The following is an 18,976-nucleotide window of genomic DNA, read 5'->3' on the forward strand; positions in this document are numbered from 1 at the left end:
ACAAACTGACAAACCCTTAAACGCGCGAGTTAGCAAGCAACTCTCAAATGAAAAAAACATGGACGAAATGCAATCGGAAAATAATTTATGCGTTTTTTTTAATATTTTTTTTTCACTTTTTGGCCATGAATACGCTGCAGACCATTTCGGCTTTGGGCGCCAAATTCAAATCCTCGCCATAGTTCCGTGCCGGTTGCAAAGCACCGAATTTATGCGATCGGTTCTTGATACCGGTTTTTAAATAGACCTTGAAGTGACGGGGTATTTTTTATCGGTAATGGTGGAAAATATCGCGCCAAATTCGCAGAAAAAGTGCTTAAATGCGAAATTTCGCGGAACTAAGTGAATTTCGCGCAGCCTTGAAAATTTTGCGTTATAATTTGCGTTCCGCGGTTTGCGAAAATTCGGTGCCCCTACTTATGGGATATTACATGTAATTACTGTTTAAGGTTTTATAAGTATGTACCTAAATTAGTCACCACAGAGAATTTGCTGTTCTTTAAATATTGATGCAGGGGAAGGAAATCGATTGTGACATTCATGGGCTAGTTTATGGGGTATTCCCCGTGACTTATAGGCTATATTGTGACTTCATAGGTGGGCCAACATATAATGGCTTGTTTTCGTTGGAATGTGTTCACTGTATAAACAGAGATTTTGTGATTAATTGGGACTCTTACCCTGAAGGTTAGCATTCAAATCTTGAAATATAGTTTAATGATTGCAGATTAAACAAAATATAATGTATACTTGAAGAAAAACAACATTTTTATTCATGAAATATCCCGAATGTTATTTCAGAATTACCCACCTAACACTAGAAGGACGGAAGGGGTCATTTGACCCATTTTCAGAATTCAAATTTATTTTTCTCTTATTAAAATATTTTTAAAAATTTTGAAACTTTTTCACTCTATTTATTTTGGGCCATATTTTGATAAATTAGTGAAAATTCGACTTTTGTGTTTTGTTTGAAATTTTTATGACATGTTATACCTAGAAGGACGGCTGGGGGTCATTTGACCCACAACTTGCTTTCGCGCTATTTTCTACTTTTTTTCTTGCCTGTGGGCTCTTTTGTGCTATTTATATCATATAATCATCGAGAGGCTAGTGTGGTAGATGAATTGCTTCATTTTGAACGAGCAAGTACCCGGTTCAATGCCAGTTCGTCCTAAGGGCTCCTACCTGTATTCAAAAACCTAGGCATAGTGACTTCTTGAACTCAATCTTTCGATATTTTATGGGCAGCAAAGGGAAATAACACGCGTAAAATTCATTCAATTATGATATTTTAATTTTGTATTTCTTTAATTGTACAATGATTATTGTATTACCCACACTGGAAAATCATCACGTATCCCATGATTGTTTTCCGTAGGCCAAGATTCAGAGTTCATAGAGACATTATCTTTCATTATCGCTTCATCAGATTTACGAATAACTGTTTCAATTTTCTGGCCTGACGGCACTGTCACTCGGCCTTGCACCTTTGCCATGTGTCCAACCTTAGTGCCGCCTGACCCTGTCGGGGTTTGGGGAGGGGTTTTGGACTGCACACTGCGCCCTAGGGAAAAATCCTGTCTATTTTTGAGATAGCGGAGCAATTGGGTGGACTGTAAAATTCTAGTGTGAATCCTACCCTTGGAATCAGCACGTAGGATGTAGAAGAAGCATTACTGCAAGTTCTTGGAAGATACGAATTAGAATATGGTTGGGGGTTGAGTTCCTGGCTTTCAAACGGCAATTAGCATTACTTAGAGGAATAATATATATAATAAATAGAGGAACATTAGTTAGAGGAAGAAAGTAAGAAATCGAGAAATATATCAAGAGAAGAGAATCGTCGCCATTCAAATAGCAGTAGGGAATATAGACGATCAGTCTGGAAGTGAATCGAAAACATCAGTTCAACGACATTCTGACCAATCCATCATCATCTGCGTGTGATGGAAGCGACGAAATCCAAAATAGTGAATCCGATGGCGACGTTGGCGTAACAGCAATTGCAAAGCTCTATCCAGTGAAATGCAGCTGCCCTTTTATGAGGTATATTCCAAATAAAGCAGACAAATTTGGAATCGAATACTGGGTTTTGACAGATGTGAAATGAAAATAGAGCCTTTGTGAATTTCCATATTGAGGCAAAGATGAAGATTGGCCATCAAATCAGGCATTGGGGAAATAAATAGTTACTAAAATGACGGTAACATACAAGAATTCAGGTATAAATGTAACTTGTAACAATTATATTCAATACTTCCAGCTAGCAGAAAATTAGGAAGAAATGGGAAACTTCTATTGCAGGGACGATCTAAAAAAAACAGGCGCAACACACGAATATCCTTGGCCCCTAAAATAGCTCTGTAATCCATTCAACGCGAGTGTTCAAAAATACCTCAGGCCATACTCTTATGTAGAATCAGGTTAACTATAACAATAATGTACTTTTACTTAGCAACATGATCTCAGACGACACTATTTCCGAAATGAGTAAAAGAATACCAGAGACCATCCTATTTCTTGATAAAAACATAGCGGGAGTAGATATGATGGATAGCATTTATCAATTTATTTACACGTCTCCAAATATAATAGCCTTATCTACACGGGCACAAAAAAGAAAAAGGTGCCAAATATCACCGAATTGCAGCAATTTCCATTCCATTTTCCAAATTACTTTTCATGTGCAAATGGCTGGTGTCCTAACACTCCCTGCCACACGCCTTTTAGGCGGCTTGCGGGGTAGTATGTAGACTTAGATGTAGATGAATAAATCCTCCAATGTACAAAATAGTGCAAAGAAATACATATTTTGTGGAAACAGCGCTGAAAAAATACTGTCTGTCTGAGATTTACAACAAAGTAATAATTAAAAAAAATTAATGCTAATTCAGTACACCCAGTGTGCCTATTGTTTAAACATAAAACACAAATTTTGCATTGAGTGCATGTATTTTCATGATTAGATTTGCAATCGACAACTAAATATGGTTTAATTAATGATTTTTTAAAATAATTGTTATTAACTTTTGACAATGGAAATAATATTTTAAAATGTTAAATAGTGTTTTTAATGAACTGATTTAACAATTAATACGGTTAAACTGAATATTGGATGAAAATAAGCCGTTTTATTCCAAAATATATTTTAGGGGTCAAATGACCCCAAGCCGTCCTTCTAGGTAGCGTGGAAATCCCGTCCTCCTAGTGTTAAGAGAATTGATTTTTGTGAATTTACGTTCTCTCAAAGTGCATATTAATTGTTCGAGCTATCCCATGGGTTACTATGCTTCCAAAGTTTTTATATATGATCTCATAATTCCAAGGTGGTGCCAGTGGCGAGATGGACGCCAAGCACTGGTATCATTCAAGGAAATCACTCAAGCTAATTAGAAAATGCTTGAAATTTCATTCGAATGATCATTCGAGAGCAGGAAATTTCTGTTTTACCTGGTGAATGATGGTCATTCGCAAGATCATTCAAATGAAAATTCACCGTGTGAAATGGCCTTAAAGCAATCCTTGCAATCCTCTATAGAATTTTTCCAGTTCAAGATTGCTGCCTTAAACATCTTTTTCCCATTGTGTGTATACTATTGTAATGTCTAATGTTTTGTGGACTTAAAACATATTCTTGCTTTTAATTTATTTTACCACACCGTATACTTGAAAGTTAGCTTTTGGCCTAATATTCACGTTTTGACATCAGCAATGGCGAAAAATAGCCTTATCAGCTGTTGAAACCTTTATATTTTGATTTTTTCCATTACTGTTTCATTTTCAGCTGATGTTATTGCTGTGGTTGCCACTAGAGACTGAAGAAGTGAGCTACTTTAAATGGACAAGTTTGAAGCCTTTATGCAAACTTGTTAATTTTTTAGGAATCTAAATTTTGTATATCATTATGCTATAAGATATTTCTACTTGAAGTTTTAGAAAGTTATAACAGTATACTCTCATTATTACAAAGTTCAAAGGACTGAAACACCAGAGGTTCATAATGACTAATTTTGTAAAATATGTCTCTGTTAGGAATCATCTCAAATAAAATACACCTTGCAAAAATGTTATGTTCCTTCAATGTCCCATGCTTATAGTCACGCTGTGGAATAGCTTCAGAGTCATGTGTATTGTATACACGATTGAATTACAAAAAAATATAAAAAAACAAGCTCATTCGTTTAATTTTAACAATTGTAGAAAGCAGGTGAATATCATCCCAGCACTTCCTCAATCATAACATATCATCTATAAAAAACTAAATTAGTATCATTGTAATCAAACTGTATTAAAGTCATGTATACCTGGAATAGCTCAATGGTAATCAAATCGACGAAAGATGGATTTGAAATGACAATAGCTTCTTACCATTAAAACTAAATTAAGCATTAATGGTGCGCTCTATATTTTTTTTGACTAAAGAGGTAAATTTCTTGCATAAAAGTATGTAGCGTAAAATAGTCTCATTTGGCTTTGAAGTTATCTGCTTGAAAAGTGATCATAAAGAAAACATAATTTTTGACTGCCTAGCTCTTGCCTTCTGAATTCATTCAGCAGTTTCTTGTTGTTTTCCTATTGTCATGATCATCTGGTGTCATGACGCAGTCGTGATACCTTCCCAAATACACAAAATAAGTCCTCAAGATACGAACAAGATGAAAGTGGTTTTATTTTTGGCTAAGATTTGCTTTAAAACGAGCGAACAAGAAAAGGTGCACTGTGAACACTTCACTTGATTAATTGTCTTTGTGAGGAAGACCAGAGCAAAAATTAACCAAATAGTACTGAAATTTGTTTTCAGTTTCATTGCATTAATTTAGACCAATAATAAAATATTTAAGCTCTGCCTGCTTCCTTATAATCAGAATTTATTCTTGGCAAATACAATCAGCAGATGGCAGTACCCACTACCCTTCACATATGTACTTCGAGAGCCTTTCCCGAATTTTTGGATTATCAAGTTTCTTTACACTAATTCCAGCATTTAAAAATGCTTCTGTTACAAATTCCTCTTTTGCCTCCTTTACTTTCTTTGACGTAGTAACTGTCTGTTCAAATGATAGCTGTCGATTTGGGGGTCCCCTTCCTTTTGCACGTTTATGTGTATTGCAATTGATGTGCTTTAACAAGGTGTCATGTCTCTCAGATTCAAGTCTTTTATCCCAAAATTTACACAGTAATACTTTGTCTTACACATAAAATACTTCTGAGCCGAATTCACTCGCCCTGGTATGAATGGTAACACTTGGTTTTCGGTATTTCAAAATTCCTTCCCTTTGTTAAGCTAATATATAATGGCAAATCGATTACCCACTGACTGACTCATCAAAATTAGCAGCCCAAACTGTGATAGGTGTGGATATTTGACTTTTTGAACGTAAAAGTAAAAAAAAATTCATCGGGAGAAAAATTCTTAAAAATTGAAAAAGTCGATTAGTTTTCGAGATATATCGACTTGAATTAACATGGGAGCCTTATGGGACTAAAACTTTTTCGCTTTTATTTTGTACTTTAAAATGTTTTAGGAACATGATATTCAATGGACATAGACAAGATTTTTTGGTTGATTTTTTGGTGTGGCTGTCATGGTGACGAATTGATATTCAGTATTTTTATTATTTTTTGAACGTTTTCTGTGCTTTTCTTATGGAAAAAGTTTAGGAATTTTTTTGACCAACTTGCAATGATCGTACGAAAAATTGGTAGAGTATATTTTAGTTGATTTTTTGGCTATCTTGGAATTTTCATATGTCGAAACAATTCCGAGGAATAAACGATTTCGATTTTACATTGTCGTGATGGGGGAATTTTCAAATTTGGATTTCGGCCTTGAGACATGTGCCATATGAAAATTTGGAATCTTCTGGAAAAACCGTAGAGGGTACTTCGTATCCTCACGTTCTAACTGCTTTCCCCGTAACCCTCTTGGTTGATTCATAATTAAATTCCAAAAAATATCCTGCACGCGAAAAATCATTATCGCCATTTTTTTGTGGGGCATACAATCTTGAATATCTTAGCAACCATTCAAGCTAGAGTAATGAAATTTTTAGGGTAATACTATAATCAAAAAGGTCAAGTTTTGAAATGATGGCCATTCCGCTCGATCGATTCATGTGCGAGTTATATCGATACTAATCTCCTTAGTTACGCTTTAATCGCTAATAACTTTTTTGTTAATCAAGTTTTGAATATGAAAGTCAAATATATAAAAGCTGTTAATGTGTTTTATTCGACAAAAGTTAAATCAAGCGGATCGAATGATTAGAGCCGAAGTAATTATCGATCCAAGTGTGCATTCGATAGATCCCTTTTTTAGACTGATTTACATAGTTACGGGCTTATAAATTTTAATTTATTGGTAAGATAGAAAAGCTCTATGCACACATGCAAATAATTTTGATGGGTAACGACTCCTAATGAAAATAAATCGATATGAAATTATATCGATAGGACTCATTTTCTCCTTTGCTATTGACCGTACCTCTCCGATATTTTCAGGGTAGTACACGATCGGTAATATAGATATTTCGTTATAATAAGGGCTCCATGGCAACCATAGTTTTCATTTTATATTGACATTTAATTTCAATGTAAAGTAAATGGCGATACACTCATATCGTTTTTACGTACGATTTCATTCAGGATTTCGAAGTGGTTGCTAAGGCTGGAAGTGATTATTGATGTCTGGTAAACCAACTCTACTACACGTAAGCGTAACCAATTCATTATTTTGGTTTAAACATTGACTTATTATTTTACTTTCAATCACGTTTGCATGCATTACACCATTTCAAAATGCTTAACTGCATTTATGTATTTTTTATATTTGATTGTTTTGAATAGTTTTAATTTCCCTTTGATAATATATCTCCTTTACAAAATTACATACTACCTTATGCATCATTGAAATACGAAAAATTCAATATTCAAGGCGCATCCTTACCCATTCTTTCATCAAATCATTTCAGTGGCATTATTGATTGCCTAATGTGCGGAATAATTACAATCATATTAACCGGTAATATTGACCATTATATACCAGGGTTGCTTTTTCCCGTGGTTATTTAACCACACGAAATTACGGATAGTTTGCTATTAAAATTTTTAATTTCGTTTTCTAGCATACGTAGGGCCTATATGTTATGCCTGTTGCATACTTCTTTACCAACGCTGAAATTTGGGGTTACGAAGACTACACCCTCACGTAATTCATCGTTTAAGAATGTTTTACATTATGTTGGATCAAGTAGTCGGGAATCGATATCTAATAAAGCTCGCGTAAGGCGTCACGACAAATGCCATCACCAAAAATTGTGTTAATTCGGCGAAGATAATTTGCTGTGAATATGTAATGATTATGAAAAAATCTTGCGCGACCTGTTATGAAAGCCGTGTTACGCTGATTTGCGTTGGTTGCGCCATCTATACAGTGATAATAAAAATATATTTTAGAATATCTATTTTCATATGTATTGTTAATAACAAAAACTTTCGTGCATGGTTATACCGTATAAGCTCGTGTAAGAGGCGCACCTGTTTTCCCAGATATTGCAGCCGAAAATGGGGGTGCGCCTCTTACACGAACTTCTTATCTTCCCCCCCTCCCCTTCACCGGTTGCAAGTTCAAGGGGAACTGAGTGGCCTTGGTTTTCAGCGTGAGTCAGTCATCTGAAACCCTGGGTCAAAATCAAGCGGCAGGCAGGGGAGTTTCTACCTTAGTGACGTATTTTTAAAATGCTCCTGTTTGAATTTTTTGCAAGCATCGCGCCGTCACGTCGGTACCCCAGAGGTGAACATTGAAAAGATCGCGCGGGGTGATTCGCTCCGGAGCGCGCGCTAAATTTATTGCCGCGAGTGGGCATCCCGCGGCATTTATACTGCATATAGTAATATTGGTGTCAAAACCTGCGGTTGAAAAAATTCGAACGAGTGTGCTCATTGTTGGACTTAATAGTTGATAGAAGAAATCGGAAATGCTTATAAGTGAAGAGCGCTGAAGGAGAGGTCGAGGGGAAGAGGGCTCCCTCCCCTCCGTATTTAAAGCTACGAGCGAAGGAGAAAGGGAAGAACACGTCCGATCTTGTATGTGACGTCGTTGCCTTTAAAGCGAAGGGGCGAAGGCGCAGCAATGTGATATACGCAGTTTGCGTAGCCTGAGTTTCCAGTCCGTCTCGTCTTGTTTGAATGCGCTTATGCTACGCTTGTTTCTTCCGAAATTGTGCTGTTTGGACTATGTTGAATATTAATAGCCTTATTTTAGCTATAAATCTTTGTGTCAATCAATTAGAGCTCAAAAAACTTAAATGCTGTAAGATATACGTCGTGTTAGGTCTAATTCTTTTTAGAACCTCGTGCGTGTCATACAATTGCTGAAAGATATCGAGATATCTTCGACCTCAGAAGGTGACTCACGTAGCATTTGACCTCCAGAAACTCGGGGAATTGAACCTGGTAGACCGAAAAAGGTCAGTTGGTGGAATGGGGTAGGGATGAAACACGTTTCCATTGTTCACCTGTAAGTTGATATTTTCCTGTGGAGTCTCGGAAAGGAAAAAAACGGCAGAGGCATTAGCTGATGGAGAGCCGAGTGTAGTTCCGTTAGGCCCCTTGCACACACACCGATTTTGGACGGCCGGTAAAATATTGGCCGATATTTTACCGGCGAAGCGATGCTTGCACACACGCCGGATTTTTACCGGTCAAACGATACGTTGCTAAGTTTTTGAGCCGGCGCCGGCGATCCACAGTGACAATAGCCGGCAGCTAAACGGCATTTTACCGGTGCCGGCGTGTGGTCGGTACGTGTGCAAGCTCCAATGCTCTCCCATTGTTCACCATTGGAATGTGGACGGCCGATATTTTACCGGCCGTCCAAAATCGGTGTGTGTGCAACAGGCCCTAAATCTACGACGTGGTTATTATCCTACGGCGCTGAGATTGCCCCGATTGTTGTTCAATCTCTTGGGAAAGCTCATGCCATTTGCCTGTCGTGTTTTGCCTTAAAAATTTCCACGGCTGCAATTCTATAGCAATACGCCTGCGAGAGCTTTTAAACAAAATTGTTCGTGAGTAGGACAAGCAATGTAGAGCGATGGCGTATGCAAAGAGAGGATCGGAACTCTTTCTACTCCCTCTTATGCCGCCGCAGTTATCAAAATTTGCTTTTTCAAATAGTACTGAAAGAGGACATTTCGATAACTGTCGAAATTCCAGGTATACGTCTGCGACACCGCACGATAGGACAAAAAAAGTCGCAAATCTTTTTTTCTTTATAGCTTCGATCCTCAAAATAGGGGTGCGCCTCTTACACGTGTGCGCCTCTTACACAAGCTTATACAGTACTTTTGAGTGCCTATATATTGCGTTCATATTGCCATCTCCCCCCTCTCAAATAAGAACAGGTTTTAGAATAGCTAATTTTATGGCTGTTTGTGAAAATAATTTACCGGCCAGGCGATAGATATCTTTCACATTATTCCGCGCTCATATATTTATGAATAGATGAACAGTTATGATGTGTATGAACTGTCGAATTTTTATAAATAAACCTCAAGGAATATGCGAATGCTGGATTTTTGAGGACAGAGCGTTTGAGCTTCTCTCGGTTGAAAGGTCATAACATTTAATAGATCCGCACTTTTTGGATTTCTGTCTTCGAAATTAACTTGATCGGCTGGGTATTGGTGCATTGACTTGGTCTCAGTCCGATAGTAAAAAAAGCTGTTATATTCTTTTAAGTATGTTGGGTTCAAATCTTCATAGTCAGAAAGAGAAAAGCTACAATTCTAGGACAAGGGTCAAAATACGAAAAATCGGCGATATTTCACAAGTGCATCCGTCGTTAATTTTATATTTCTCTCCATTACGTAAATATTCTTTTCAAAACGGTCTTAACGCTTATATCATCGTGGTTACTAAGACGACGTTAAGTATTGTTGAGAGCGAAAGAGCGTATCATCCGTCTTTTTCATCTATTAAAACGATATTGTAAGTGTTTTCTTTCCGTTTTTAAGCAACTTATGGACCCAATACTCGAATACGCGTGACACAAACATGTTCCCACCCCCCTCTCGAACCCGCTTGATGTAATCAAGCGCCTATCGACTCGTTTGAAATATAAAGCTGTAGCCATGGTTAAAAACAGTCCAAGTGCCTATCATGACCAATCATGTCAGTGTTTTCAAACCGAGTACTTATTAGCTATGGTACAACTATAAGTAACGTATAACTTAAATCTTGACCAAAATTTTTCATGTCATGGACTCCCATTTGATAGCCCTCACCTAGGTGCCGACGGAAGGTAGGTTCAACAAAATCAGTTAGTATTGATTACTGCTTTTGTCAGTCGGTCGAGAAAGGCCGCGAAAGAAGTATGCATAACGATGGCATTAGAAACTAAATGAAAGTCAAAACCAGTAAAATTTCAATAGTTTAGTTCCAGGGAGCAAAATGTAGAAACAAAACAAAATGCATTTATACCCAGGGAGCTAAACTCAGGGTCGAAATGAAATCGGAGTCAGAACTGCTTTGGGTTGAAACTAAAGTAAAAGTCTGGGATGTATTGAAATGCAGATAATGTTTCACACCGGAGGGATCTATAGTACAAATTAATGAGTGAGTCACTATAATGCCAAAGGAATGAAGGTTATTTTATGATATCGCGTGGATACTTAAGTTTGTCCTACTGAAAAATGAATCATAATTGATGCTCTTGGACACAGTGCATGAGGAGATCTTAAACATAGCACAATGATTATTATGTAGTGTAGTGTAAATCCATCTAAATTCCATTGCTTATCAGTGGAACTTCAAAATGAAGTTCTTTTTGTAACTGCCTGGACTGGGGTTTGTTATTTTATAATTACCAAAATTTTGTAGTAATATTTCTTTTACTATAGATTGGATTAGCCTTTTTGGGGGAACCAACGATTTGCTTTGTAAAAATGAGAATTCTGTAGGAAGGTTGTTTGTATTAATGAGAGTATGTACTGTAAATTTAAAAAATCTTGTCTAAATTTATCTAATCATGATAATAAGCACTCTGGTGGCATTTTAAATTAAGGTTTTGAAGAAAATTTGAAAAGTGTATTCATTGTTGAGTTGCTCAAACTGACTTGTAATTTATTATGCATTTTTCTCTTCTTTTCGTTCAGGTCATTGCCTAATTGGACTGATCTTCAAGCTCAGAAAGCTCTGCAACAGCAGATGGTGAAGCAGGGTCTTTATCATCATGGAGGTGCTAGTGATGATGTAATGAAGAATGCCAGGGGTCACTTGGATGGTGTAGGGGGACGGATTGGAGGCCAGGGACGCAGTGAGGAGGAGGAAAGCCCTGAGGAAGTTCGCCAGCGTAATGCCCGTGAAGCTGAAATCTTGGCTGGGAATCTGGGAGAGGGTGGTATCAATGCCCATGAAATTATTTCAGATGTCAACCAGTTGAAGGTTCTTGCCCAACTTCAAGAAAGCATGGTTAGTGATTATGGATTTATGAAATTGACATTTGTTTGATAGATCATGATTTCTACTTTTTGTTAGCCGAAGAAAACAATTAGCATGCCCTTAATGCCGTTCCGGCACTGGTTAACAAAAGGCATAATAGTCAAATAATACTTTCATCAATTTTTGCTTCAAAATTTCTAATGTATACATTCCTAACCGAAACAAAAATATTTTGGAATAAAATGTAAATAATAACTTGTGATAAAAACACTCGAAGTAATATTTCACTCATAAAAAAGGTTAAGGAAAGTACGTTCCGGCACTGCTAATTTTGCCATGACATCACTGCCATTGATATACAGTGGAACTTGTTTAGTACGTTTCTGAAGCAATCACAAAAAATGAATGTACTAACCAGGAAAACGTGCTAACGAGGAAAGTAAAAAATAGCAGTCGGGGTAATTGCAATCTGTGGAAAAGTCGTCATAATTACAATTACTATCGGTAGTTCTCGTAGGATCGCCTTCCTGAACTCTTTTCACCTTTAAAATAAAGAAAATGGGCGCTACATTGAAAAACAATACCATGTGAATAAAAAATCACAATGTTTCATAGATTTCCCGAAGACAATTACATGAAACGCCGTGTCTTTCTCCCGTGATTTATCCAATATGTATTTATAGAAAGAGGACAAATCAAGCTAAGTCATTTTTTTTGTCACAGCATACTCGGAGAATATAAAAACAACTCTGAATGGGTTGTTTTTAAACATCATAAAAATTGGACAAAATTATATTAACCTTAAATTACGGCAACAGCCGTACACATTCGCTTCTGGAATAAAGCCATATCGATTGTTATAGCGATCGATATATCGAATAATAACACGCAAGATTATTAGATTACGACGTAATTACAAGAAGATTTTATATTATACAGTTGAAATTTACTTTTAAAATTTGTTTAATGTCGTCTGCTTTCGTGCCGAGATCAAGTATTTTTAAGCTAAGCTTCGCGTGGAGATCCAGAGCATCGTCTGCTCCCGCAGCAGTAGTCAAATACGCATGCACTCCGTTGCATTGACGTCGTGCAGTACTGCTTTAGATAAAGTGGGAATTGGATAAGACTCATTTCTTCATCATGATAACTCGTGCAATAGCAACAATTGCCCTCTCGTGAAATTTGTGCGTAGTGGGCACTCCAGAGGCAACAGAAGGTGAGGAGCTCGGGGTGGGGAAAATTGGGGCTTCTCATTGGCTGCAGTTTTGCATAGTCAGACATTCCTGATAAATGGCCATATTTTATTATTCATCGCGTCATAAGAATTGAGAAATGCATTTGGATAAATCACGGTCGAAGAAAGATATGTGGAATGAATGCAAGAATGTTAATGGCTAGTAATAATAAATTAAATCATGAATTCGGAGCTTTACGACCCTTAAGAAGATACTGGAGAACGAATTGCGGGTTGCATCACGGCTAGCAATTGAGCGTACTAACCAGGAAAGCGCAATTTTTTCAAACGTACTAACCAAATACTTTTGCCTGTATTTTGTTCCGATGGTACCGGGACCGAGAGAAATCGTCGTCCCAAGGAGGAAAACGTACTAAGGAGGAACGTACTAACCAAGTTCCACTGTATTTTTGACATAAAATGGTTTCATAAAGATATCACCAAGGTGCTATCGACTGCCAAATTTTTCACACTTGATTGCTGGAGAAAAAAGTGAAATCTTCTCTTCTTGTGTAACCGTACCTTTAACTACATCATATGTTGCCATTGTATGTATAAACTTTAATTTGTTTTCACTCTGATATTTTCCTTCTTGCTCTTGATTTTGTCATGGTTGCAGTTTTGCTATCAAATTGTAATTTATTGAAAACAATCCCTGCACAGTTAAACTTTGATTTTACGCAGTTGGAGGGACCAAAATATGGGAATGTGTAATATCAAACTGTGTTTAAACAAGAGTTGGTATTTATAAGGAGTATACTTTTTAGGGTAACACTTGTGCATTATTTTTAGAACACTTTGTCATCATCATCATCACTGGTCAACAATCCTAGGATTGGTTTGATGCAGCTCTCCACTCAGTTCTCCTATCAGCTAATCTTTTCACACCTACGTATTTTTTCTCTTTCACATCCTTCTTTACATGTTCCATATATTTTGCTCGAGGTCTTCCTTTTCCGTTCATGCATTCCACTTGTCCCTCGATGATTGTCTTCATCAGGCCATCATGTCTCAAGATGTGGCCAATGAGGTTGTTCTGTCTTCTTATTAAGGTTTTCATGAGGCTTCTCTTCTCTCCTACTCTTCTTAGGACTTCCTCGTTACTAACTCGGTCGATCCATTTGATCTTCAACATTCTTGCTGTAGCACCACATTTCAAAGGTCTCTATCCTTGCTTTCTCCGCTGCGGTCATTGTCCATGCCTCACTTCCGTATAGGAGCATACTCCAGATGTAGGTTCTTATAAATTGTTTCTTTACTTCCGTATTTAAGTTTCCTGCTGTAAGCAGGTCTCTCTTTTGGTGGAATGCTCTCTTTGCCTGAGCTATTCTGCTGATAAATTCTTTCTTACTTCTCCCGTCACTAGTTATCTTGCTTCCCAAATAACTGAATTCAACCACCTCTATCAGTTTTTGCTTCCCTATTTTAATGTTAGTCTTGACTTCTTCTCTTCTGCTGCATACTAATATCTTGGTTTTCTTCGTACTTATTTTCAGTTGATATTCATACATACTCATTACCCTACCCATATTAACCAGAATATTTTTCAAACCCTTCTCTGTTTCTGCTATAACAGCTATGTCATCGGCAAATTTTAGCATGCTAATTTTTTCTCCATGGATATTCACTCCCAATGCTTTTTCTTTGATTTCATTAATGGCTTTCTCAATGTAAACGTTGAAAATTACGGGTGACAATGCACAGCCTTGTCGCACTCCTTTCCTAATTCTTGCTTCTTTACAGATGGGCCCTGATTTTATCACCGCTACTTGGTTTTTGTATAAACAGTGAATGATTCTTCTGTCATCGTAAAGAACCCCAATTTCCTTTTAAGATTCCAAGCATTTTGCTCCAATCCACGTTGTCAAATGCCTTCTCTAAGTCCACGAATGCAATGAACGTTGGCTTGTTCTTTTCCATTCTCTTCTCTTTGAGCAGTCTAAGGGCCAATATTGCTTCCCTGGTCCCTTTTTTTTCTGAATCCAAATTGGTCCTCATCCAAGAACTCTTCTGCTCTTTGTTCTATTCTTCTATAGATGATCCTTGTCAGTATCATCGACGCATGTGTAGTTAGGTTTATGGTCCTAAAATCGTCGCACTTCTCCGCTTTTTTCTTCTTAGGAATAGGGATTATAATGTTCCTCTCGAAGTCCTTTGGTATCTCACCTGTGGATTACATTTCACTTATGATTTTGTATAGCTGGTTCAACGTCTTCTCTCCTGCATTTTTAATAAGCTCTGCGGGAATGTCATCAGTGCCAGGCGTTTTATTTATCCTAAGGTCTCTTAAAGCCGCATCAAATTCTGATCTTAAAATTAGGGCTCCCATGTCATCGGCATCCACTTCCCTCTCGTTCTCGATAGCTGTCGTTCTTAAGCTGCTTCCTTTGTACAAATCTTCCAGATATTCCTTCCATCTCTTCCCTTTGTCTTTGTTTTCAATCATTTGTTCTCCGTTTTTGTCCCTAAGGGTATTACATCTTACGCCCCTTTCCTTAAAGTGGTTCCTCACTATCCTATAGGCGACCTCTACTTTTCCATGTTTAAGATTGCTTTGTACGTCTTCACAAATATTTTTCATCCACGTTTCTCCAGCCTTCCGCGCTTTTCGACATGTTTTGTTCCTTATTCTCTTGTAACGATTCTGTTCTTCCTCAGTTTTTGCAGCCTTGTATTTTCTTCTTTCTTCAATGAGATCTAATACTTCCTGCGTGATCCATGGTTTTTTCATAACGACTCTTCTTTTACCACGAACTTCTTCCGCTGCTGCCTGCAGACCACTTCTAATGGTTTTCCAACTCTCTTCCACTGGTTTATTGGTCGTATCCTCCCCTATTCTCTTTTCTACAGCTTCTTTAAAGGCCAATTGATACTGAACCTCCTTCAATTTTTCAACCTGCCATATGTTTTTTACGGCTTTCTTCAATTTTTAAAATATCAGGTGGCATTTCATCATAACTAAGTTATGGTCACTATCGATATCTGCCCCTGGATAACTTTTGCAATCCTTCACCTGGTTCCTGAATCTCTGTTTCACTAGAATGTAGTCGATTTGGAATCTTCTAAGGTCTCCCGGCATCTTCCTCGTGTATCTTCTTCGCAGGGGATTTTTGAATAAAGTGTTGGCTACCACTAGCCTGTGCTCAGTGCAGAATTCAAGTAGCCTTTCTCCTCTTTTATTTCGGTTACCTAACTCATATTTCCCAGTTATTATTCCGTCTTGACCTTCGCCGACGATGGCGTTCCAGTCACCTAAAATAATAAGATTTTCTTCCCCTCCTACCTGCTTGATAACTTCCGCTATATCTTGGTAGACATCTTCTACTTCTTCGTCTTCATAATCTGACATAGGCATGTAAACCTGCACGACTACAGTAGAGCTACAGGTTTAGTATCTGTCTTCACCATTACTATCCTTTCATTTAACTGCAGGTAGCTTTTAACACGCATCCCGGCTCTTATTCTAAGCATTATGCCTACTCCAGCATTACCATTTAGCAATCCTGTGTGTATCATTCTGTAGCTTCCACTCCAAAAGTCTCCTTCTTGGGGCCACTTCATTTCGCTGATGCCTAATACGTCGAGGTTCATTTTCCGCATCTCCACCTTCAAGTTCTCTAGCCTACCGCAGGTGCGAAGTGATCTAACGTTCCATGTTCCTATCCTTAACATTGTATCACCTTTAACCGATGTACCCTCTTGAGTAGTCCCCACCCGGAGATCCGAATGGGGGACTAGTTTACCTCCGGAATATTTTACCCGAGAGAATTCCATCATGTCATTATATAAATTGAGTGGAGTAGCTGCGACTCGTCGGGATGATAATGTGGTGGTTTCCCCTTGCCTTCCACGTCGCAGTACTACAGCCATTAGAGTAAATGTTACCACGCCCGTAATGAAATGTGTGTCGCTGTACCGACCAGTATGGTCTCCACCTTTGCACATGTGAAGAAGAGCTACTGCCCTCTCCCCAGGGTGATGAGAGGCATAATTGTTGGCGGCCCCCAGATGCCAAGTCACGGTATCTTTACAGGTTTTGGTATCATTTAAATGGTCCACCTTACCCAAGGGTAGCCCAATACCCCCTCAGAACACCGCCGCTTTTTGTTCACGACTGCTTATTCGACGAGAGAACTCTTTTATCTCGCAGATAACCTCTATATTTAAAGGTTGACCCACCATCCGCAACCCGGTGGTTGCACTCGGTGGGTTTAAGCTCAGTGTTTGAAGTGATATGGGAACAAAATCGCAACTTTTGAGTTAGGCCTAAAGATTTTAAACAGGGAAATTGACAGTTCAAAATCACAACCATTCTTCATTCTTACGGACGTCGTTTTCATCTACATGTATAAGAAATACACATTGGGTTACACACTCCACTATGCGAAAAATATGCTGTAGTTAACAATTTTTCTTAAATATCTTAATAAAATTATTTTATGTTGTGGGATAAAATAATTATTTACATTCTGGCTTGCATGTCAGTATTCCCCGTTTGAGAAAATATTGATAGCGATTGCATCATGTAAAGGAGCAATATTTCAAGTTATTGCAATCGTAATCCTCCCCACTCCTTTTTCACAGAGTACTTTGAAAGCGCAACTGAGCCCAATTAAATTTTTTCAGCACTTTTGCTACTACCACCTGAAGGCTAGGCGTATTAGACTTGACTACCCTGAGAAGGGAAGGAGGAAAAGAGGCAGGAGTTGCCAACACGATAAGGAGCTCGAAGGCACCTCTAAGGAAGGGATAAGAGGGGCAGGATGGAAGAATATACAGTGCAACCTCGATAAAACGAAACCCCACGGTGCACCAATAAACACTCGCTATAGCGAATTGTCGCTTTACTGGAGGTGGAGCAAATAATAGCAATATACCTGTTGTGAACAGTAATACAGGAACAGGAGTGGTGCGGCGACAGATAAATTTCTATCCGATAAACGTAAGCATAAATCCAGATGAAAGGAGATGTTTTTTTGCATCACTAAATAGCCTTACTCAAACTACGACTAACTATTAAAACAATTTATAAGCGCTGCACTGAATAAAAATCATGCAAAGCATTGTTTTGTCAATCATTATGCCAATGCACAACCGATGAAGCCATTTTTCTATGCACTTAATTAGTGCATTTACGTAATCATTCTATTATTTTGGTATTTTCCACTGAAAATTCAAAAATTAACTGATAAAACTGTATCGCGGCTATTTAATGCCTCAAATGTTTCCATTGGTGTATGTTTATTGTTCTCGTACATTAAGCGGCAGTGAAGTGAAATAACGTATTGCATTTGTTTCTGCAGTCGAAAATGGTGGAAGTTTGTATAACGTTCCTGCCTTGGAAGACTTTTTCTATCAGATAATGTAATATCTTCATTATCTACGGTAAAAAGTTTGCTAAGCTTGGAAAATGATGTGATTAAAATTGCCATTGTTAAAAAAGTTCCTTTTTGAGTGTTACGCTCGTGACGTATTTGAAATAATACACCGAGTTTACCACGGCACTGCAAACGAGAGTCAGTTGTTCTGTGAGTTCTTCCAGCAGCCACCAGGGGATGCTTGGCTACCCACGTGACAGAAGAGAGCGCCAGCACGACTCCGACCACTGACGCGAATAGTTCCCCCTTGTGAATCCGCAACGGAGAATAAATACGTCCATCCGGACAATTAACGCTGAGTATCATTGCATCGAACATCCTACATCATCGCTAAGGCGCACTACCTACCTTTAGAAGCATCATTGCAAGAAATGCCTCGTACTGCAAGGGCTTTGTGGGGGAATAGGATGTAAAAAAGTTTAGTTTCGTCTATGTTATATCACACGGGGAATACTTCTCAAGTTACTTATGATCGCACTCTCATATTACTCCTTTATTTTTATGTTCTCGCTTAGACGTGTTTGGTGTTTTTTTGACCTTGGTGTCTGCCATCAAATGCTTTCTATTCACGCAACTCACGGACGTGCGGGTATGCTGCTGGCTGCTTTCTGCCGCCCGAGGAACAAAAGAAGATCAAGCATTCGCGAATGCTAATGCCAAAATATTTTCACCAAAATTAACTACTTATTTATCAAACGACAGTTTACCACATAAATTTGAGACTGAGCACTCCATTAACTTCATTTCTAACAGATCGCTAGCAATTACGGAGATTAAGGACTCTTGGTGTAAGTTTTTCCGGTGGTGAAACCCTCACTATGGCGAGAGCCAACACCAAAAGGGCCTCGTAAAAACTCGTAATATCGGGGGTCTCCTTATAGTCCGTACTCGCTTTAACGAGGTTCCACTGTATCATGCT

At 38.1% G+C, this 18,976-nt stretch overlaps 1 protein-coding gene across 1 annotated transcript in view; it reads left to right on the plus strand.

Annotated features, from left to right (window-relative positions):
• LOC124155546 (exocyst complex component 4) overlaps positions 1 to 18,976 on the plus strand; it is a 61,098-nt gene that overhangs the window by 29,167 nt on the left and 12,955 nt on the right. Inside the window, exon 13 of the mRNA XM_046529458.1 lies at positions 11,160 to 11,475. Coding sequence (XP_046385414.1) covers positions 11,160 to 11,475 — 316 coding nt within the window. The remainder of the gene's footprint in view (positions 1 to 11,159; positions 11,476 to 18,976) is intronic.

The sequence above is a fragment of the Ischnura elegans genome, chromosome 3, assembly GCF_921293095.1.
Source record: "Ischnura elegans chromosome 3, ioIscEleg1.1, whole genome shotgun sequence".
Lineage (NCBI taxonomy): Eukaryota > Metazoa > Arthropoda > Insecta > Odonata > Coenagrionidae > Ischnura > Ischnura elegans.